The following is a 24,385-nucleotide window of genomic DNA, read 5'->3' as shown; positions in this document are numbered from 1 at the left end:
TTGAAATGATTAAATCGGTCATTCGGTATCCGGGGTGCCATAGATTGCCAACCCCTGAAGTAGGATCTTCCGAGTAGAAGAAAAATTTTTAATTCTGCGCTGCCTCCGAAAAGGTTGAAATGTATTTAGTATATTATTTAACGATTAAATAGATTTTAGTAATAGCTGTGGAGCGTTAGTATAAATGCAATAGAAATTGTTTTACACTTTTGATGTCGGTTGTATTTTTTGTTAAAAATTATTTTATTCCTTTTGCGCGTTTAGTATTTCTAATTGTTCCGCTTCGACGCGGCGTTTGTTTTCTTTGATGCGGCGTTCGCGTTCAACTAAATTCTTTTCGTAGGCAACTAGTTCGTCCTTGTGCGCGGCTTCGTCCACTTGTCTTTTCGAGTGGGTATCACTGGTCGCCATTTTATCGGGGGATTGATTTCAAAATGGAAAATGAAATTGAATATCCAACTTACGTATTTATATTTAATTTACTGAGTCTCGAATCTAAATTCGCACCAATTCCATACACTTGTCGGTACGAAGTTTGGATCCTCGTGCGGATGGCGCGCGTAATCTAACAATATATTATCGGGAATTTCATGATGTTCGAACACTTTCCGTGCTATTGACGTATCTAAAATGTCTATTGCCTGCGGCGGCGTCATAATTACAGTTTCGGCGTCACTATCGCACAAATCAACTATTTCTATTGTCTCTAGGTTTTTACTTTCACTCGACGAAGAGGATGTGTCGTTGAACGTTGCTGTGGTTCCAGCAGAATCGCGCTTCGGAATATCAATAGCAGCGGACCTCCGCACGCAGCGTCCTGACGTCGATATGAGCGCTATTTCAGCAGCCAATTCTTCGTACAAAGCTACGTGAGCGGGTTTGTGCACGTTTAATTCACGGCGGCGCCTTCTTGCTTGAACGTAGCGTCCGGCTCTTCGACCACGTTTTCTCTTCTAATATAAAAATGGTTTTAAATGAAATAATTGTAGAAAAATAAAAACTGAAATGTAACTATTCGATGGACGTACCTTTGCGGCTCCGTCGAGTATCACATATTTAATGCGCGAGTCGGTGCGCTCTTGGTATTTGTCACCCATCACTAAAAATGAATTAAATAATATGAAATAATATGAAATAATATATCTTAGAAAGATTTTGCTAAAATGACGTAGGAGTAATGCCTTACTTGTTGAATTGAATTTAACACTTTTCACTTTGTATTTTTACTGAGCGTATACTTTCGCGTGTTCACACCGTAATGGTTAGTCGGAGACTGATGTGCACTGTGGCGGGAGCTGGTCGCTTCTGATGTGAGAGTTGCGCGCGCAGCTGGACGCATGGTGGGGACGGTGCGCGCGCAGCCTGCCTCACAGAGAGGACTGTGCATCGACAGCCTGTCGTTGTGGAAGGGGCCACGCCTGACGCGGCCTGAGCGTATAAACAGGGCCCTATGATTCACAAAATTGGGAAAAATATCTCGTTGGCGAAAACAAGGTAATAAACCGTTCGTTCGGTCGCCGATGACTCGCTCTCGTCAACACGATCGTAAACCGGTGACTCGACTTCGCATAAACACGTTCGTAAACGAACCTTTCTTGAGCTTTACGAATATTACGTGTACTGTAATCTTTTGTACCCACGTACGATGTTACTGACGACTCCATTCTCCTGATGGTTGGTTTCCACGGTGGTTGCGTGAGATTCCACCGCTGCCACCAATTTGTTACGTCCCGGGCCTCACAGCTGGGTGGCAGCTTTCAGCGCTTCCCGAGTCCGTCCAAATATAGCAATCTTTTAGATCACCACAATGCGTGACCACCGGGTCTACCTGGGATCCGTGGATGATGTCTTTTTTCAGGAAACTGGTCTCTCGTTCACTCACGTACTGTTGATTACTCGCGAACCGAACATGAGCGATATTTGAATCGAAGCAGGAATTGTAATAATTCGTAGAGAATGTAATAATAAAATATACACTTCACAAAACAATTAAGGGATCACTTCTACAAACCCGAAAAATAGGACGAGATTCAGATGGTTATTACTTTGAGAAAAATGGTCGAATCGATATCGCGGAAAGATCATTTGAAGCTGTGAAATCTCTATTTTTAGATCCTCTTTTAAGATTTTAGCTACGCTGAATTTTATAAAAGTTATAGTGATATAAGTAGCACTTCGAAAATTTTTAAACATTTTGTTCAACTTTGTAACGTTGCATGGCAGTAAGAAATTTTTTCAGCAAGTTGCATTAGGTATCAATCGAAAGCGACTACCTTCCTATGTAAAATCAGTATTTTTTGGTTGTTGTACGATTTTTTATTGGCTGAGTTATTTAATTTTGAAGTAAAAGTCGTCCTTCTGAGTTTAACCGCTCCTAGAAAGCGATCAAATCATTGTAGATCATTCAGTAAAGAAGCAGTAGAAAGAGCAGATTTTTTTTTAAGATGCATCTCTTGCTTTTTCATTTTGATGAACATTTTGATGTACCAGTTCTTTTCAGCGACATGCTTCAAAACCGCACAATTACTATTTTATCTTTAACTCGCTGTATCTAGGCAAAAGATAGTCGTAGTATCATGTTCTTAACATGACTTCTTATTGTTAATAGCTATTGTTATTGTAATAAGAAGAAACCTATTCTTTAGGGTTATCCTGCAAGGAATATACCGATCGCGATTTTTCAAAGTTGTCCCTGCAAGTAAACTTCGTCAGTTTCTTTACGTATCGGTATTTACGGTCTTTACATATCTTCACGTATCGGTCGCTGGAAGCTGATTTGGACTGTTTCTTTGCAAAAGCAACTGTCGTAATCTTTACATATGTGCGAGTGCTCTCTCGTCATAAGGTTTAACGAGGACTTAGTTTGGTGTTAAATCAGATAAAACGAGACCATCTAAACTTTTAACACGACTATGTGCAACGTAAATTTAGTATTTTGCAAAATTCTTCTTGCCAAGATCAATTACAGCTTTGTTCAATGTAGTCGCTTGTAATTCATGCACTGTTACTGCCCAACTTATTCTGCGCTCGACATCTCCATAACCTTTTGTCGCTTGAAACGTTGCTGCAACTGGAAATATTGGAATGTTACCATCAGTATCTTTGAATCTGTTTCCAATGGATTCGTCGTCACATTTAACAAGTACTGAATCTGGCAATTCTCCCTGTTCTAGTTGATCCCTTCGAAGTGCCGGCCATGTAAATTTCTTCACTATTCCCATTGCGTCGTTTATCAAACCATCAGAAATCCACTAATTTTATCGTTGGGAGTATCCTTACTGCTGCACCATCCTCGAACTCTCCGGTTAGGGGAACTCCTCTTCGTTCGCATAGTATTTGTAGTTAAGAAGTTGTCACGTCCCCAAACCGAAGGATATTCGGTAAGTCGATAAACTCAACGTCATCTCTTTGTCGCGTATTAATGGTGAGTTCGCAAAATGAAAACTGGTGCCATAAATTAATTTCTACAGTACACCAATGTGTCTGTTCATAACACCAGTGTCCTTTTACTGGGGGAACTGCATGATATCGCCAAAGAGAAGTAAATTTACGCCACTAAACAATTTATCATTTGTTTTGAATTCTTGCAATCTTAAATGAATTATTCACAAGTTCTCATAAGACACCATTGATACCTCGTCGATAATCAACCACCTTGTATCACGCCACTTTTGCCTCTCCTGTTCGAGCCTCTGTCCTGTCAGTCGTCGATAGGTTTTGCAGTACCTTTTTCAATAGGCAACGAGAACAAGGAATGCAGAGTTTTTCCAAATTTTTGTCGGGCGGCGAAGGCAGTCAAAGAGGCTACTTCAATGAACGATGGTTTTATCATCGTATCAACTGTAGGATTAGAGCAGCGTTTAATATGTTGAACAAGTAATTTTAAAATAAACGACTTACCGCTACCAGCTCCTCCGGTAATAAAAAGCAACATTTGTTCTGTATTTCCATCATCATCATTTTGTTTAATATCTTTCTCAATTACTGCGGAAACTGATTTCAATAAGTCTTTCTGTTGAATATTCAGACTTCGAATGCTATTAAGGAATACGTCTCGGATATTGCATGTGTTTCTTGTTGCTGGTGATCTTCATATAAATCACCTTGATCATAATATACTGTTTCGTCGGCATGAATTCTGACTAGTTCTCCTAAATGTTCATTATTAGTTTCTTCTTCGTGTACAACATTCAAAGCAACAGCCTGGGCGAGCGCCGCTTCAATAATTTGCTCTACGTGAGTAAATTGTTCGACGGTTGCGTTACCCAACATAGGTTTCAACTCGCGTTGCCGTCGAAGAAAACATTGTTCCGCAGATTCGTTTTCGGATATAAGTGTACTTTCATCCCGAAATGGAATGTGACACACTATTAGGTTATAGAAATATCCTTCTCTATCCGTGTTCAGGGTACAATATTGGTGACGAAGTACAGCCGGTTTTGTTCTTATTCGCGTTCAGGTATTGCCCTTTAATTTTATAAACCTCGACCTCGATATTTCTTCATCGTCATTTCTAAGTTCTGCGTCTCCATCCTTTTCTGTCCACATTCCACTTGAAACTGTTTCATATCGGACAGCAAATTCAGCTAAACTCAAATCCTCTAGATTGTCTGGTCTCATTACGTAACGATCGAATATATTATTGAAAAATGATGTTTCATTTTCTTCAAATCGGAGAATTCTATATCCCTGCTCAGGCCGTCAACTATTTATAAATACAGCTTTTCGCGAGCTCATTTTAAGGGGCAGATGGCATAACTGATAAGCACATTCTATAGCACAAACCACACGTTGAGACCGAATTGCCATAGATACCGGAAATAGTTGAACTTGGACGGTACTGCACCGGCGTTTCGCTCGTAAAACGGCTTCTTTAATAATATTTTCCGTTTCCTGTGGCTCGCATTTACTTGCGTATTTAGCAATATAATATGCGACAGTTGTAACATTTCAGCATGGTTGAATATCCATGTTTGCTTCCCAAAACTTTAAAAGAGTTGGGTTGTAATTTTTCACCATAATTTCATTTGCGGTTGTCTTAAGTATGCAGAAACGTCCATTGTTAGCAAGTGTGTCATCTGGACCTAAACACATCGTTCTTTCACTTATTGGTCTGGGGAATCCAAAACGACAACAACGATTATTACGATCTTTGTAACATGTAGCAGAATGTTTATGAATTTGGGCCTTTTGAACTATGTCCCTCATATCTTGATTTTCTGCTTCCAATGAACAACATACTACTTTCTCAATGACGTTGCGGCCTTCGTTGGTAAGGAAATCAGGTACGTTTGCACACCAAAGAAGCATGTGCAAATGTGGACTTCCCCTATTCTGAAATTCGATTCTATGCCAAAAATCGATAACAACGCCACCTAGGCAATCGGAGTTTCTTAAATATTGCATTAACGCGTTTACACGTAACGTAAATTGTCTTGCAATAACTACAGGGTATCTCTGAACCAACTTTAGTCGATCTGCAAAAGTTAGGTTTTCAAATTCGGTAATGGGGCGACCATCGGATTGTAGTAATGCTTTCAACATATCTGGTCAGTTTAGATCATTGCAAGAGAACGTAGCAAACCATGTGGGCGGTCCAAGATTTCGGACCATGGCGATTAATTCCGAACAGCAGCGTTTCCAATAGGATACCGATCCTCTTATATTTGTCATCGTGAGGTACATATTATTTAATAATCCCTGTGGAGCATGTTCCCCTTGGCGCATTTTACATGATACTGAAATGCTAGCTTTTGAGCGGTAGTATTCAATAACAGATAATGCGAAGAACACATAATCTGTTCGCTGGAATCGTTTGTCATTGCTCAGAATACGTGCTTGGAAGTAATCCAGTGGTATTATTGAGATGTCTCGATGCTCTCCAAATCCATTTTGTCCATCCGGAAGCAGGAAGAACCAACACAGTTCTTTCATAATTCTCTCTCTCTCTCTAGGTTCAAAGGAGGCGCTGTTTTTCTATGTATATTCACCAGTTCTATCGGGTCATTGTTTGCATTATTATTGGTAAATATTACTGACTGAGACGGCACTATCGATGTTGGGAACACCTTTCTCAACCGAACGTAACATGCTTGTTTCGAAAATAATTCGTGTTTCGCCGTATTCTGTTCGAGGGGTCCCAACTGACAGATGTTGCATTCTTTCTACCAGTGGAGATCTATTTCTTCCGGATGCAATTGTTATAGGTGTTACTGAGTAGATATTTAATACATAGCTGTTGCCATCTTTCGCATACAAATTACGATGCAAGGTGGCCTGTAAAGCATCAATAGTAATAAATTTCATACAGCATGAGGCGCCCCGTAATGGTGCTTCATATCCTTTTGGACCTCTTGCATGGGAATCAAACAACCAGTAGTAGGTTGTCTCCAACTGGTTGTTGCATGATGCGGCTACTGATGTATAATTTGCAGTAAGAATTACGTACATGTACTGCTGAAAAAACCTAATCAAACCATTTTTTAAATTTTGAAATGCTTCATCACCGTTACCAATATCAATATGACCATTCACAGACATTTCATAGTCAACGTTAATATTGACTCGCCTATTATTAAATGATATGTGTGGCAATAATTCGGTAACGGCTAAATAGTCTACATTGACTTCTTTGGGGTCAGGATTACTTCGCGCTTCAATGCAATCACGGTAATATTTATCAGCTACTAAAACTACCTTATCGACATCGCTAGTACCCCACGTACTAGGATCGAGCAAATTAAACGCAACACAAGCAACTGCAGCTATGCCAGTACATTGTTTACCGCGAGATTCGATACTGAAGCGATCGCTACCTTGATGGGACGAACCTCGTAAAATAGCTACATTCTGTCCAACATTCAAAAATCTATTGTTTGGTTCAGTATTTCTTTGTGCAACTTCCATTTCGTTTGTTACAACACAAGGCTCTACAACGACATCAGCTATTTGCAAAATGTTATTGGTAATATTAGAAAAACATGATCGCACATGTTTGTATAAAGCATTATTTTGTAATAGCCATTGTAAAGCTACTCGAAGTTTGCCAACGTTTACTTGAAATTGTCGTTGTCGCTCCAAATTTTCGAGGCTTTCCACTACAATCATTATACAGGTTTGGAAGTTGCTCGGCTACTTCGAACACATCGCGGACAAATAGGATTACTTGACCTTTGCACCAATCTTGACTGAAGCGATTCTCAATTTTCATGATTTTAAGAAACGGTACTATTCTGCACAACATTTGTTTTTCGATTTCCGATAAATCTGCTATCTCCTGAGGTACAGACATTAGTTCCATTTTATTCCAGAATGCCTGTGATGGAACTTTGTGTTTTTTAAGATGATGTAGGCAACGAGAACATGTTGTTATCTTCTCTGATTCTAATAGATTTGCACGAATTAGACCAAACAAAGGCTGCGTGTGTAAAGCGTAACGTTGCTGCGGATATAAAGTCTTGTAACACACTGCACACGGTACATTAGCTAAAATATTAATAGCCGATTTAAAGTAGTCTTCCTGAAGGAGAAGTTCCTTTCTCCGCTTTTTAGCTAGTTCACGCATATTCCTTAAACGCGTATTCCTTGATTCGACACGTTCACTTAGTAGTACTTTCCGCATACGATTTCTCACAACCATTAGACGTTGCGAACGTTCCTCATTAGATTCGTTCGTTAAACGCTTGCGGATTAATCCGATACGACGTGACCGTTCCTCAGTAGATTCGTTCGCTAAACGCCTGCGGATTAACTCGATACGACGTGATCGTTTCTCGCTAGATTCGTTCTTTAAACGATTCAAAATTCTGCTTAGCCGACGTTTTCTTTCGTCTATCGTTTCGCGCGATTCTTTCGAACTAGCATATTTTCGCTTTGCAGACAATCTCGAACGGCGATCGTCAATAGTTTCTTGACACCGTGCCTCTGCGTTTCTTTCACGTTCTTTAGAAAGACGTAATTGTTTCACATCGTCCGATTCATTCGCACGAATCTTTCTCATACGGGATGCACTTTTTGTGGGTCTACCCATAATTGCATATATCGAATCTTTTTTATTTTATTTTATTAATTAGCCGCTGAAAGTGGCGTTGGCCCGTTTGTTTTCACAAACAATAATTCGCTCGAAGCAGGATTGGCCAGGTCCTTTGTATTCGCTGAAAGCAGAATTTGTTTATATTCGCCGAAAGCAGAATTTGCTTATATTCGCTGAAAGCAGAATTCATTTCTCTTATATTCGCTGAAAGCAGAATTGTCCGTTTCTTTATATTCGCTCAAAGCAGAATTGTTTTGTTTGTTTTCGCAAACAATGATTCGCTTAAAGCAGAATTGAACTCTTTTCCATATTTATATTAAAATAAATTTAAAAAAACAAAAGTTAGAATTATAAAAATAAGTTTGATTATACCTAGCACTATCTTCAACGGAATATATTACAAATTCATTTGACGACAGCGTCGCAAGGTATTAATTCTAACTGATTGCTGCTCGTCGTTCGTAACTTAGCCGAGGGAAAGAGTGCAGGTCTTATTGGTCGTACCCCACCTTTGCTCACACGGTTTGTGTGTGCCAAAATCGGCGGGGTGTGCGAAGGATCCCTCCTTTCCCCTGCGCCTCCTAATAAAATTGTGTGAGATTGCCCTACTACATACCAATGTTCGATTCCGTAAACACGGAAAAAGAATACGTATTACGCGAAAATCGGAGATAGATAGATTACAAAGAGATACCGCGAGTAAAACCAATTAACATTCAGTAAAGAATATTACATTCGGACTAATTTTCGTTTTACCTTGGAAAAGATAGTACCGTTGGATTGCTGACGTTCTTCTGATTAAAATAAATCTAAACACGACACAGATCGGTTTAATTACTTTACTTTAATTAGTTATTAATGATTGACTGGATCAATTTAAATTGATTAATAATAACAAAACTTGTCCGATTTACATCGTGTTTGGTCTTGTTTTAATTAGAAAAATATCACAAATTTGTTGATAAAAGTTTCATAGCAAAAAAATTAGAAATAAACACGTTTCATCGTTGCATTAATACTGTTTTGCAGATATAGACTGGATTGTTTTCGCTTCCTCCTCTTTTCACTCGCTGTCCTTATTTATTATTTACATTCGAGGCAGTCGACAAATTTCAAACAATGTAGGAACTACACGATATTCGTGAATCCATACGACGCAAATATGTGGGATCCTGGAATGTGCCCCACCAATTCTCTTACTCTCTTCATTTAGAAGTTACAGATATTTGTTCAGTATCAAGCTAAACGTGTCACAGTGAATATCGGTAAGTACCAAATTACAAGTACCAATATTTTATATTTTTAAAAAATATATAACTTTAGTCCTCATTGGTTGGTGGTTTAGTTGGGTGTAATTCTGAAAATCACTTGCCCCCGATTTTCTTTTTTTAAAACAGTATTCTTGCGTGTTTTCTGTATGCTGATTAGGAATATCATAGTAAAAATTGGCGACTATTTGGCCATTGTAAGGTGGCTGGCAGCGCTTTGGCGAAATAATAACAAATTCTTTATCAAACAATATTACTATTTGCAAATTCTTGTGGGAGCGACGTGTGAAGAAATTAAACGTAGATCCGTTTATTCGATTACTTCCGAAAATTAGGATTTGTTATTTTGTGGCAGTGCTGCTTCTGTTTGTGAGAAGCAGTTGTATTCACCGAGATAAACGTAACAAATTATAATTTTAATTTTACCATAAAAATCAAGTAGTCGCCAAACTTCAATGGAAAATGAATATACTGCATGATTTAATTAAAAACATGCATGCAATATATATATTTCTCCTTTTTTTCTTTCAGAAAATGCAATAATGAATGCTTTGAATGTGCTACAGAGACAAGATGTGCAACAACAGGAGCGACAGAATCTGCAGCAAGCTTTGCTGCAGCAGCAGCAGGCGCAGCAAAAAGAGGAGCAGGAGGTCAAACCGCAGCGCAGTAAGTATAACAGATCTTATCGAACAATTAATTAATCCATCTGCGTCGTAAATAATAAAAAAAATTAATTTCAAAATGGTTGAACTATATAACATTTTAAATTTTACATTACAGAAAGAGGAACAGCTGTTGGCACGTGTCGTCGCCCCTACCACGGAAAATGGCCGAGAGGCGGGAGGGGAGGCGGAAGTAAATTTTATGTACATTTTAAATAGTTGTTTTTTTTGCATAAATAAAAATAATTTTAAAAAATATTATTCAGATTGTTTTCTTTTATTTGTTATATTTAACCATCTAAATTCGATCAATATATTTTTTTTGGTTGATGCTTATGTAACGTCCCGGAGTTATTCGCGAGCACGCTACTGCACCGACGCGTAGGGAGAGCGGTTCCCTAAGAGAAGGCGACTCGTATTTATGTATTAATTAATTAAGGAAGGGATTATAGGTTCGGGTGGCACGCGGTAAAGGAGTAAAATCCAACGTTAATTCCTTTCTCAAAATAATAAGTGAATTTATTCAAGAAATTATGTTTTGTTCGTTTATAATGTGATAATAATAAAAAGGTAAGTAATATAAAAAGATAATATGTAATATAATGAATTGATGTAATTAATTATTGAATTTAAATAATGAATTGATGTAATTAATTATTGAATTTAAATAATGAATTGATGTAATTAATTATTGAATTTAAACAATGAATTGATGTAATTAATTATTGAATTTAAATAATGAATTGATGTAATTAATTATTGAATTTAAATAATGAATTGAAGTAATGTAATATTGAATTGAATTAATGTAGTTTGTGACTCTTTCGGGGGTTCACTCTATACAAAACGGGGACGTCGCAAAATACAAAATTTTCGTTGGGCGCCAGCCACTGATTGTGGCAACCGAAAGCAAACCGAAAGGGAAGGGGTATGGGGCGTTTACACTGGAGGGTTCGCGGGCACTTACGTCCGTACAATTTCGCGGGGGAGTGCGCGAGGAGGAGATAATGAGGGACGGGAAGGTACAGGGTCGGGATGGGTTCTCGCGGGGGTCTATACGTTACGCGTAGTTTTATAAAAAGGGGGGTTCAAAACGAGAAGGGGTACGTTGCCAACTCAAACAGTAATCGAATGCGATCAATATAATCAAAGGGCTCACCAAACTGCACACCAAACTCACTCTATAACTTTCGCGCTGGCTCGCTATCTCTCGCTCAAAATCGCTATCTCAAATTCGCTTCTATAAATCTCAATACTCAATGCTCTGACTCGTAGCCTAAGGCTCATTAACGGCTCGTCGCGAGACCGTCGCGGGATATTTTTGGGAGGGGATGGGGTTTTGGAAGGGGGCCTTTTTCGGCACGGGACTGATCGATTATCGATCTTCGATACACCGGTGATCGGGGTCGATGGGGCTGATGGGCTTCCTGCTGTGACGGGTGGGCTGAGGTCTTCGGGCTCGGCGACAGATGGCTCCGGGTGGACGTTTGCGTTAGTTTGGGCCGCTTCATCATAATTTCTGGGAGATTCCTTGGGAGTCCCACGTTGCTCCGTTTATTGGAGGGGTGGGTCTGTCGCCGGCCTCGAAGCTCCTTGTAAGGGTGATCCTCGTTGACCTGTCCGTCGCCTCCATCGGTCCGACACCGGTGGCTGGGGGAAAAGGGGTAAGGTGAAGGGAGGGTTAGAGGTTATTATTAGGTGGGCGCATGGGTGGGGGAAAGCGCAGCGATTGTAACGGGGGGGGGGGCACGGGTGTCACCACGTTACAAGTTAATTAACAAAAGTTGCGTCCTGTGTTTGAAATACAAAAAGAAAATAATAGGATTAGTAAGGTACAATGAGTACGCCCTGGATGGAAAAATACAAAGAAAATAACAATCGTGTTTGTGCTAAAATTTGGAATACAATAAAAGAAAATCAGATTATTAATTACAAAAATAATTCAACCTAAAATAAAAATACAGAGGAAAATAAATTGATTAGTGAACGCGGTTCTAGATACGATTATTAAACTTGAATTTATAATTTAATATGATTTAATATAATTTAATATAATGTAAATGATTTGAATGATTTGTCGGGAAATTGGCCAAGATCCGTTCTGACGCTGTAGGAGCTAGCTCGTTCGGTTTCTGGGCAACTTAGCCGTCACTGAATAGGCCGCATCCAAGCAGCTTCGGCTTTCGCTCGCTCGTTAAGCTTGGGTGCGAACCTGACACGTAAGAGAACCGCTGCGAACCGATAGTTGAGCGCTCCGGGTCTGACGCGGAACCTTTGCCGCTTTGCCGACAAAAGAGTCTAAGATTACTGAATTCTATACAAATCGTATCATAGACCCGTCTCGGACTACGATCAGAATCGAAGTGAAAATTCTTTGCGCGGCACGCTCGTATTTATACCGGAGAACTGCTGAAGTAGCAGTTTTTTCTACCTGTGTTTTCGATACCGGAAGTGTTTGGACTTTGACCTGCGCGTACGTGACTCCGTGCGTATCGCTATCTTTGTCTACGCTGTTGCTGTCTCTTTCTACTCTGCGCTTGTTCCTATCTCTTTCTATTCGCTATTGCTGTCTCTATCTATTTATTTCGCGCGCTGTGTCGATCTTTTATCGACGCGGTAGAATTATCGACGTATATTTTGAAGTATATAAAATTCTTGTTAAATGTAAATATTAATAAATATAAGATTTTTAGTTATTAAATATAAATATAATTATTTAAATCAATGTTGTACAATAATAAAAAAAAAAAATGAACTGTTACAAATTTTAATTATAAAAAACGAAAAATGAATAAATATTTTAATAAATACTAATTTTTAAATTTCTTCTTATTTATTCTTCTTCCTGCTGGATGTTACACTTATTAGGTATCCAATAAACATACAAAACATCCTTATAGCTCCTTCTACTAAAAAGTGTGAAATAAAATAATTTTTAACAAAAAAAAATCCGACTTCGAAATGCACTAAAAAGTGTAAAATAATTTCTATTTCATTTATATCAGTATTCCACAGTTATTAATAAAATCTACTTAATCGTTAAATAGGATACTAAATACATTTCAACCTTTTCGGAGGCGGCGCAAAATTAAAAGTACCTGATTATACAATCCTGCCAATAACGATTTGATTGCGGTATGGCAAACTTGGTAATTAATAAGTCGTCAGAAAAACAAATTCGAAACGTTATAGATATGGCAGAAAACATTTGTAATTGTAACGATTGTATCAGGAGTTGGTAGCACTTCTGACGTACATGTATACTGCATTTCGCGACAGACCATACTTAATTCGCGCAGCTCACTAGGTCTAGGGAGATTTTTAATAACGTGTGTGATTTCCCTCTACACCTTGCTTCTTACTTTCCGATCATATAAATGGTGGACAGAAATATATGACGTACGATAAATATTAAGTGATGATGACATGGTAAAGATACACGATACAATGAAATTCCTATTATTGTTCAAAGAAAAAAATTATATGATCGTAAAGTAAGAAGCAAGCTGTAGAGGGAGATCACACACGTTATTAAAAATGTCCCTCGCAGCATAGTTAATCCACAATGGGTATGTTGATTCCCGTTGAATATTGTTTACTTGAAATTCTCAAATGGGTCATTTGTCACAGTTTGCCGACACCTGGACTAGGATCTTCCTAGTAGAAGAAAAGTTTTTAATTTTGCGCCGCCTGCGAAAAGGTTGAAATGTATTTAGTATGCGATTTGACGATTGAGTAGATTTTATAAATAGCTGTCGAATACTGCTACAAATGAAATATAAATTACTTTTTAGCGCATTTTGTTAATGCAGCAAGTTTTATTAATAATAATTGATACGTAGTTGTATAAATGAAATAGAAATTATTTTATACTTTTTAGTGCATTTCGAAGTCGGATTTTTTTTTTTGTTAAAAATGATTTTATTTACCTGTCTGTGCGTTTAGCTTAATACAGCATTTCAATGTCTCTCTTAGCTTAAAGCTCTAGAAGGCTTCAACGTTTAGAATACATACGGACTACTCCACTTGTTAAAGATAAGCGAAGAACGCGCGACCATCGCTCGGTCGCCCAGTCCTCGAATGTTTTATTGCGTTCCAAAGAAGAGAAAAATGGGGTTTACCCTTGCGCTAAGGGGGGAAGAAGAGAAAAGCAGTTAAATCTAAGAGGTGTGTGGAGTACATCGCGTGTTGGTTAAAATTGCTAATTGAAATATACACGAAATGTCCTCTCTTGCTCTTGCTTTTCCTCTTGCTTCCGTGGCTCTCGAAAAGAAGGGATGATAAGTAAAGAAAAAGAAACCTATTCGAAATCTCTTGTGGAACAAAAAGTAATACGGAAGTTAAAATTGAACCGGGACGAAATGGATCGTCTTGCGAGTTGTCTTCGCTTTGAAATTGTTAAAAAGTGATAAAAGCAATACGACGAACATGCAGTCCAAAAAATGTTTGCAGCAATAAGGAAATAACACGAAAATTATGGGAACGTCGTGTCTCAATTTTTTTCCCTCTTGTGCTCGTTTCATCGAACGATAAATAGAAACATTTTGAAACGAGAGACCAAAAATTGAATATGCGAAAGGTTGATTCACGCACAGATTCTCTACGTGTTTGCTTTTTTGCTTCTTTTCGTTTATGTTTTTTTTTTGCATCGAGCATCACTCACCTTTCGATGAAACCAAAGAAATTGACGACCTCAGAGTAGGCGAGATTACCCGCTGAATTTACGCATATTATTAGGCGGAGGAAAAGAAACTAACTAGGATTTCCTTAGTAGCGGCGAGCGAACAGGAATGAGCCCAGCACTGAATCCCGCTTTACCGCCGCTGGGACATGTAGTGTTCAGGAGGGTCCGCTTATACGGTGACATCGAATAGCGTCCAAGTCCATCTTGAATGGGGCCATTTACCCATAGAAGGTGCCAGGCCCGTAGTGACCGGTACGCGTTTCGGGAGGATCTCTCCTTAGAGTCGGGTTGCTTGAGAGTGCAGCTCTAAGTGGGTGGTAAACTCCATCTAAGGCTAAATACGACCACGAGGTCGATAGCGAACAAGTACCGTGAGGGAAAGTTGAAAAGAACTTTGAAGAAAGAGTTCAAGAGTCTGTGAAACCGTTCATGGGTAAACCTGAGAAACCCAAAAGTTCGAATGGGGAGATTCATCGTCAACAACGCTGGCTCCCGTTGATGCGCGATGCCCCGGATGGACCCTCGGGTTCCATTAGCGAGGGCACACCACCTTCGGCGAACGTTCCGGCGAGGTAGTCGTGCACTTCTTCCATAGTAGAACGTCGCGACCCATTGCGTGTCGACCTACGGTCCAAGGCGTAGCCTGTCCGTCGCCTTAACGGTGTTCGTGGGAGACCCTCGGTTGCCTGGCCGTCTGCGCGACGGTACTCAGACGGTATCGGGCCGCAACCAATCCATTTTCGAATGTGTGTGCGTCAGGACGGCCGCAAGCTAGGTCCAGTTATAACACCCGCATGTACGGACTATGCGCCGTCCCCGGGCCTGGCCAGCTGTTTGCAGGAAGCGTCCTTGGACTGGCCAAGCTTTGAATTACCGGTCAGCGACGCTATTGCTTTGGGTACTCTCAGCCCCCGCTTTGAAACACGGACCAAGAAGTCTAACATGTGCGCGAGTCATTGGGATATAAATAAACCTCAAGGCGAAATGAAAGTGAATGTCGTCCTTTGCGTCGACAATGGGCCTGGTTACGGTTAGGCCTTACACTCCCGGGGCGTCTCGTTCTCATTGCGAGAAGAGGCGCACCTCGAGCGTACACATTGGGATCCTCAAGATTGTGAACTATGCCTGGTCAGGACGAAGTCAGGGCAAACCCTGATGGAGGTCCGTAGCGATTCTGACGTGCAAATCGATCGTCGGAACTGGGTATAGGGGCGAAAGACTAATCGAACCATCCAGTAGCTGGTTCCCTCCGAAGTTTCCCTCAGGATAGCTGGCACTCGTTCGAACGTGGTTGCGAGTCTCATCTGGTAAAGCGAATGATTAGAGGCCTTGGGGCCGAAAGGACCTCAACCTATTCTCAAACTTTAAATGGTCTCTGGCTTGCTTGCATCAAATGAAGCCATGAGATTTTATTATTGGATCAGAGTGCCAAGTGGACCAATTTAGGTAAGCAGAACTGGTGCTGTGGGATGAACCAAACGCAGAGTTAAGGCGCCTAAGTCGACGCTTATGGGATACCATGAAAGGCGTTGGTTGCTTAAGACAGCAGGACGATGGCCATGGAAGTCGGAGTTCGCTAAGGAGTGTGTAACAACTCACCTGCCGAAGCAACTAGCCCTGAAAATGGATGGCGCTGAAGCGTCGCGCCTATATTCCGCCGTCAGTGGCAAGTGGGGCTGGACAAAATTTGGTCCTCCATGAAGCCCTGACGAGTAGGAGGGTCGCGGCGGCGTGCGCAGAAGGGTCTGGGCGTGAGCCTGCCTGGAGCCGCCGTCGGTGCAGATCTTGGTGGTAGTAGCAAATACTCTAGCGAGGCCCTGGAGGACTGACGTGGAGAAGGGTTTCGTGTGAACAGCCGTTGCGCACGAATCAGTCGGTCCTAAGCCCTAAGAAAAATCCTATGTAAATGAGGTGTCCTAAAGCTCTCAGATAAAAAGCAACAATAAAACTGTTAAATGTGGCTAAATCGAATTAGTAGTTGCCGAGATGCACACCCATTGGGCGAAAGGGAATCAGGTTCCTATTCCGGAAACCGGCAGCGAAACCGCATACCATTCGGGCCCTTGTAAGAGTGTTCGTCGGGGTAACCCAAAATGGCCTGGAGACGCCCTCGGGAGATCTGGGAAGTTTTCTTTTCTGTATAAGCGTTCGAATTCCCTGGAAACCTCTAGCAGGGAGATAGGGTTTGGACGCGAAGAGCACGGCAGTTACGGCGGTGTCTGGATCTTCTCCTCGAACCTTGAAATTCCAGGAGAGGGCGACGTGGAGGTGTCGCGCCGGTTCGTATCCGTATCCGCAGCAGGTCTCCAAGGTGAAGAGCCTCTAGTCGGTAGATTAATGTAGGTAAGGGATGTCGGCAAATTGGATCTAGTAGTGGGGCTCGGCCAGTTCTAATTCACTTGCGTCAACACTTTTTTTGCTGACTCAGCAGAAATTTACACCCTCAGCAGAAATATGATACCCGCCCCCGAAGATGTCAAATTTCAGTTCGAGGTGGGTGTGGGGGGTATGATATTTCTGCTGCGGGTGTCGAATTTCTGCTGAGTCAGCAAACGAAATGCTGACGCAAGTGAATTAGAACCGGCCTGGCTCCCTTTTGATCTTGAACTATTTTTGGCGTCACCTATAACACCCCACCTCACCCCTCATGACCTTGAACTGAAATTTGACACCTACGAAGCCCCACCCCATGACCTTGAATAACACCCCACCTCATCCGTCATGACCTTCAACTGAAATTTGACACCAATGAGACCCCCACCCCCATGACCTTAAACTATTTCTTCTTTCTGCGTCTTGGAAATTTGAACTGAAATTTGGTACCTTCGCCAGCAGAAATATGATACCCCCTCCCTCCCCCACCCCCTTTGACAACCCCCACACACCTCATGACCTTGATCTGTTTGTTCTTATCGGAAGACGACATAAGACCCTACCCACTTTTTTCTACGTCTTGGAAATGAGGTTTTTTGTTCACGCAGCAAATCTGACGCTGCAATTCCTGACTATAGAAGGTAGGGGGTGTGCTAAAGTTTGAAGCACACGCAAAACCAAAGTGACCATCGCCGCAAGTGCATCGTTTACGAGATTGTATTGTGTAAAGTGAAATATGTACTCTCAAAGTTTCAAAGAGCTTTTTTGCCAAAGGAAACGCCCCGCAAGTTCTACTCAAGAAGAGGCACGTAAAAAAATGACAAAACATCAGGATGATGTGATGTAAGTGGTCGAACCACATTCCATTTAACGCTGTCGGTATTTATTTGTTCTAATAACATACTTAAACGGTATTTATTTGTTCTAGAATCGCACCTCAAGTATCAAGTCGAATTTTGGGTCGAAAATATCCATTGACGGATTCCTGTACGAAGCATTTGGAAATCGGCATAAATATACTTGGCGACAATTTCTATCCACAACTCGTATTATCAGAAAGCCGAAACGACAGCCTAGAGCTAAGCATAGTAACGTGGTCGCTGATTGAAGCCGAAGCAGACAACGTATGCAGCTTCTTTGAAGATTCAAAAGATACGCGCGACAATATTAACTTTAACGATATAAGTGTTGAATTTGAAGCGCTGTATGGCGATAAAATAATTTTTAACAAAAAACAAATCCAAACTCGAAATGCGCTAAAAAGTGTAAAACAATCTCTATTTCATTTATACCAATATTCCATAGCTATTAATAATATCTACGTAATCGTTAAATAGGATACCAAATACATTTCAAAGTTATCGGAGGCGGCGCAAAATTAAAAACTTTTCCTCTACTAGCCAGATCCTAACTCGGGCGTCGGCAACCTATGATAAATGACCCATTTGATAATTTCAAGTAAACAATATTCAACGGGAATCAACAAACCCATTGCGAATTAACTATACTGCAGTTCACGAGTGACCGCACTTAACTCGCGCAGCTAGTGACCTAGTGAGGTCTAGGGAGATTTTTAATAGCGCGTGTGATTCCCCTTTACAGCTTGCTTCTTATTTTGCTTTCAAATAATTTTTATTTACGCAAAATAATAGGAATTTCATTGTATCGTGAAACTTTACAATATCATCACCGGTTATCAGTTATGGTACGTTATATATTTCTGCCCACCATTTATATGATCGCAACGTATAATAAGAAGCAAGCTGGAGAGGGGAATAACACACGTCATTAAAAATCTCTCTAGACCTAGTGAGCGGCGCGAGTTAAGTATGGTCTCTTGTGAACTGCAGTATAGTGCATGTCCATCAGGAGTGCTGACAATTTCTCATACAATCGTTACAATTACAAATGTTTTCAACCGGACCTATAATTTTTCTCCTACGACTTATTAATTACCAAGTTTGCCATACCACAATCAAATCGTTATTGGCAGCACCGTTTGTTCGGGTATTTTTAATTTTGCGCCGCCTCCGAAAACTTTGAAATATATTTAGTATCCTATTTAATGATTAAGTAGATTGTATTAATAGCTGTGGAATACAGATATAAATGAAATAAAAATTATTTTATACTTTTTAGTGCATTTCGAAGTCGGATTTTTTTTTATTAAAAATTATTTTATTTTACACTTTTTAGTGCATTTCGAAGTCGGATGTTTTTTTTTGTTAAAAAATATTTTTACACTGTATATGTAATTTCTCACCAATACTCTTAAGGTTATGGCATGCAACGAAAAGAGGTCGTGGTTACAGAAAGTACTTTACATGTGTAATAGTAAGATGATCTTGCGTTATGATACGCGTGTAAAGTAAATAGACGGACTGTTCATTATTTTCATAAGATATGATCAGAGTTGGATATTGTTCGAAATAATCTTGTGATAATTTGTGGTGTAAATTAACGTTTACATTATTTAGAGTAAAATAAATTGTTACTGCCTTTCTGTTCCCATGAAATAAAGAAGATTACTTATAAAGATTATAATTTCTATGTAAATAAAGAAAATATTTTATTCAAAATAATTTGAAAAAGTGTTGTCACTTCTGTCGCAGTTTTGATGATTACCCGGTTAAACACATATGTAGATGCATGGGCAACCGATGTACTACCGTTTTGAATTTTGTACGCGTCGCCTTGACGCGGCTGACGCCGCACGCCGTCGCAATACGATCTTAACGTTTTAGAGTATCGCACGCCATGATGTTGAACAAACGCGAATATCAGTAACGGCGCATGTGCGTAACGTAACCCACAGCGCTAACAGCGCCTCTAGCAGCAAAATTGTGTAATCCACGCTGACGTAGGCATGACGTAGGTGTTAATGAAACTGATCTAAATTTATCGATGAAAAAACAATTAATATCTCATAAATAAATGCACCGATTGAGGTGTTATTGGGCTCAAAAGAACGAGAAAGACAAGCCAAAGCAGATTGTGTTATTAGACTGAAGTTCAGTTGCGTACTTTTTCTGCAACCGCAAATTATTTTTTGCATAACGCTTAAAACGCTCTGCTTCGGGATAATATACTCGGTAGAGTCTAGCTGTCGCCGGCGAATCAGCCTTCGTCCTAAACTACTTGGCGTGGAGACTCTACAGAGTCTCCTGATATTACAGAGCAAAGCAAGGGATTGATGAATACCTGGTGTTGATAAATGGCGCTTATGTAAATTGTCAATTCCAGCAGCTGACTTGTTATTTATTTTCCTTACTCTCATGACGATTTCTTCTTTTGTGATAGCTGGGAATACTCTGCGTATGGGGGTAGTCGACGTATTATTGGCTGAGAAGGGTATCTGTGGTCCAACTGTTTCCCAAAGTTTGGCATATAGCTCCCGCGTATCGCTTGCTATGTGTGGCGGCTTAGGTGGATCGGAGAATGAGTAATCTTCTTTTATTACCATGTCGACCAGTTTCCTTGGACATTCTTTATAGTGTTCCTGGCACCTCACGTATCTATATCTTTTTAAATGATTTCTTTTTGTTTTAGAATTCCTGTTTCGGTTTTTGTTATTATTGTTGAAGTTTTTATTATTTCTGTTATTACATTTTCCGTTATCGTTCATATTACTATTGTTGTTATTCTTATTGTTTTTATTACTGTTATTATTTCTGTTTCCGGTCTCATCGTCTGTTAATTTATTTTGGTGTAATAGAAAAGGTGTCAATATTTTGGATATGAAATCGTCAATTTTATCTGTAAGTATATTAATTTCATTTTTATTGTTTGTCCAGATGTATTTTAATTGGTTATAAATTTCTTTCACTGAATCTGGGATTTCATAATGTTTGTTACGTATCCGTCTTGGAAATTTCCTTATATGGTGTTACAAACCCTTCTCAAGAAATTTCCTTATATGGAATCGGATGTGTGCACCCGACACCAACCGTCTTCTAGAAAATTCGAGACCAACGCAAAGCAAGGGCGCGGTCCTACGGGTCACGTAGAGTCAGTCCCCACCACCCTTTTTACTCTAATTTTTGAGTATAAAAAGGGTGGCGACAAGAGCACCTCGGGTCTAGTTGGAGTCTAGAATCAGTTCGATACACGTCAGTACGTTCTTTTTCGGATAATCTCTGCAACGAGGAAACTCTGCGAGATCGGGTATTCAAGTCCCTTTTCAAGCACTCACAGTAACTATACAGTACGTTGTCGGCTGTTAAGCATTATTATAATCGTTGTAATCCGCCCCCGTTTGCTCGTGTTCATGAAAACCGAGAAGGATTAGATTCTTGCTTCGCGGAATCGAAACTAAACTTTATTTATTCAACTCATTTCAAACGTGCAACCTAGAGTTCAATTCATTGAATACCGCGACAATTACACACAACAATTGTAAGGTCCGGAATAGAGAATAAACTCATACTAGTTTAATTTACATACTATTGTACAATTATATTTACTGTCCAGAAACCCACTAAGGTGTACCTTTACCGCTCGAGGTACATCAATCAAGTTACGAGACCTAATACTAACGCTTCCTGCGGCTCCCTACGTTAGCCATACGTAGGTTCGTCCGCATATCACTCTCCTGAGGCTCCCAACGTTAGCCATACGTAGGTTCGTCCTCCACTCTACACCTTTCCTGTGGCTCCCTACGTTAGCCATACGTAGGTTCGTCCACCATAGCCAACCTCCTGGAGCTCCCTACGTTAGCCATACGTAGGTTCGTCTCCACGTCTACTTCCTTAGGCTCCCAGTGTTAATAACAACACTGGTCAAGCCATTAACAATTACCATTTACCTAAATTAAGCCCCGGCTACGCAGCCGCCCCCTCCGGCTCGTAACAAAACTGGTGACAGCGGTGGGATCCACTGAATAAATATCCGTAAGGATACCGTGGATACAACTGGACTTGTATTATAATTGTTCTATAGGATTTTCGCGTTAAAATGCCAGAAACCAGGCTTTCGGCTGACGAAGTCGCGAATCTTACCTTAACAATGGCTAATTCTATGGCCTTGTTAACACAGCGTAATTGTATTCAATTCGCTACCGCGCCGATACCCACTTTCGATGGCGAGAATCCAGCTTTGTCGGTTTTCGCTCAGAGTGTAGAAAACGGGCTCGCGTTAATACCAGATACGTCGGAAACAGAGTATCTGAGTATCGTGTTGACTAAACTCACCGGTCCGGCGCGGATTAGTATCCAAGATAAACAATTCAACAATGTAACTCAATTGTTACAACATTTGAAAAAACGATACGCTCCTGGGAAGAACTTGGCGTATTTCCAAGCTGAGGTTTCGCGCCTTAAAATATGTGAGGACGAATCACTAAGGAAGTACATCGACAGAGCCAGCAAACTTGCCCATGGATCTCGTATCGCGATCCGCGAGAGGTACACGACCAACGTGGATCAGCTCATCAAGGAGATGGAAATGGACATCTTGGAGAATTTCCTTGAGGGTTTACCGGAGCGTGTGGCCTGGAGAATCGCCGCTCTGGACAAAAAGATTAAAACTTTAGAAGAGGCGTACGAAGCTGTGTTACAAATTGAACGTCGCCTCAAGAACCGACGACAGATTCAGGAGAAGGCATCACCTAGTCGTCGTAGAGAAGAGGATTTTCTCAGCTGGAGACGTCCTCGAGAGAAGGAACACAGGCGTGTGTACCCTCAGTCACCGTCACCCTATCGGCAAAGACCAAGGGATCGCAGCACATCTGGTTCCGAACCGGAGTTCGAAGAACGAGCTTCACGTGCAACGGCGTTGACTTTACGTAAGCATGATTATTCACGCTCTCCAAACCACTCACCGGAAGCGCCAAAATATGACGAGCCGTTCAACACCAAACACGATGTTTACGACTTTTATTGCGCAAACTGCAGTACGGTCGGACACGGTTGGAAGGATTGTGAAAAATCACCTCGCCGCGAAAGACCCCGATTCCAGTATCGAAGGGAGTCACGAGGGAATTTCTCACCTTTGAGGAAACCATTAAACTCCAACAACGCTCACCCAAACGGCGAGGCGGTGAGCGTACGCAACGAAGATCGCCGGAAAATGGTCCGATTTGCAGACCAGAAGCAGGAAGACGAATCAAGGAAGCACCAACCCCACGCATCAGGATCAAGGTTCCAGAACTGGAAAAAGGAACGGGAGAATTTCTAATTGATGGAGGAGCTTCTGTAAATCTGGTAGTTCTTCATGCTCTAGGAGAAAAGGCCGGAATCACATCGAAGGAAGGTCTTAAAATCGCTGGGCTCGCATCATCTACGATCCGAACCTTGGGAACTACCAGTTTGCAAATTAATGGATCTGCTACGGAATTTTACGTAGTAGAGGACTTGCCTATTTCCGCTGATGGACTCATAGGAAGCCCTTTTTTATTACAGGAAGGGGCTGAAATTTCCTATTACCATAAAACCTTGGTAACTCGTAACCAACCTATTAAACCTATATTCTTCAGTAACGCTGAGGAGATGGAACTGCATCCAGTATTGCCAATTAAACATAGATTACCAGGACGCACAGCTCTCCAAATTGCAGTTCCAGTCGCAAATCCGGAGGTTATGGAAGGGTACCTAGCACGAATCAAGACTCCTGAACAGGTCTACATTGGAGAAGCAGCAGTCTGCAATCATTATGGAATTTGCTATGTCCTAGCCACAAACACCGGAGAAGACGAAATCGAAATCGACATTGAACCACAACGCATACATCCGTATGAGATTTTTGACTCATCAGATGACGATCCTATTCCTTCGTATCTAGCAAAGGAAACAAAGGAAGACAGAACTACACGTATCCAAGATCTTTTAAGGACCGATCATCTAAACTCTGAAGAACGACAACATGTGTTCAAAATTGTCAGGGAATTTTCTGATAGATTCTTCCTACCTGGAGATAACCTGGGCAAGGTTCCAAATTTTCATCACTCCATTTACACAACAGACGACATTCCGATTAATACTAGACAGTATCGGTACCCACCAGTACATCAGGAGGAGATACAACGACAGGTTGGAGCTCTGCTATCGCAGGGTATTATTAGACCATCCACCTCACCATACAATTCTCCTTTATGGATTGTACCGAAGAAACCGGACGCCGATGGTAACAAACGTTGGCGAATGGTAATCGACTTTCGTGCATTAAACGAAAAAACAACAGGCGACAAGTTTCCATTACCTAATATTCCAGAAATACTAGACAAGGTAGGCGGAGCAAAATACTTCTCAATATTTGATTTGGCAAATGGATTTCATCAGATTGAAATGAACCCAAAGGACAGACAGAAGACCGCGTTTACAACCCCACATGGACATTTCGAGTTTGTGCGTATGCCTTTTGGTTTGAA

At 40.7% G+C, this 24,385-nt stretch overlaps 1 protein-coding gene across 1 annotated transcript; it reads right to left on the bottom strand.

The window, feature by feature from the left end:
• Nucleotides 1-452: 452 nt before the first annotated feature.
• LOC114882337 lies at nucleotides 453-1,252 on the bottom strand. Its single transcript, XM_029199228.2, has 3 exons — nucleotides 1,187-1,252; nucleotides 1,029-1,099; nucleotides 453-953 (listed from the first exon to the last, which is right to left on the bottom strand). Coding segments are annotated over exons 1-3 (546 nt in total). The 5' UTR covers nucleotides 1,188-1,252; the 3' UTR covers nucleotides 453-479.
• Nucleotides 1,253-24,385: the final 23,133 nt, after the last annotated feature.

Source organism: Osmia bicornis, unplaced genomic scaffold, assembly GCF_907164935.1.
Source record: "Osmia bicornis bicornis unplaced genomic scaffold, iOsmBic2.1, whole genome shotgun sequence".
Taxonomy (NCBI): domain Eukaryota; kingdom Metazoa; phylum Arthropoda; class Insecta; order Hymenoptera; family Megachilidae; genus Osmia; species Osmia bicornis.
Note: the sequence above shows the minus strand (reverse complement) of the source record. Positions and strands in the feature narration are given on the sequence as shown.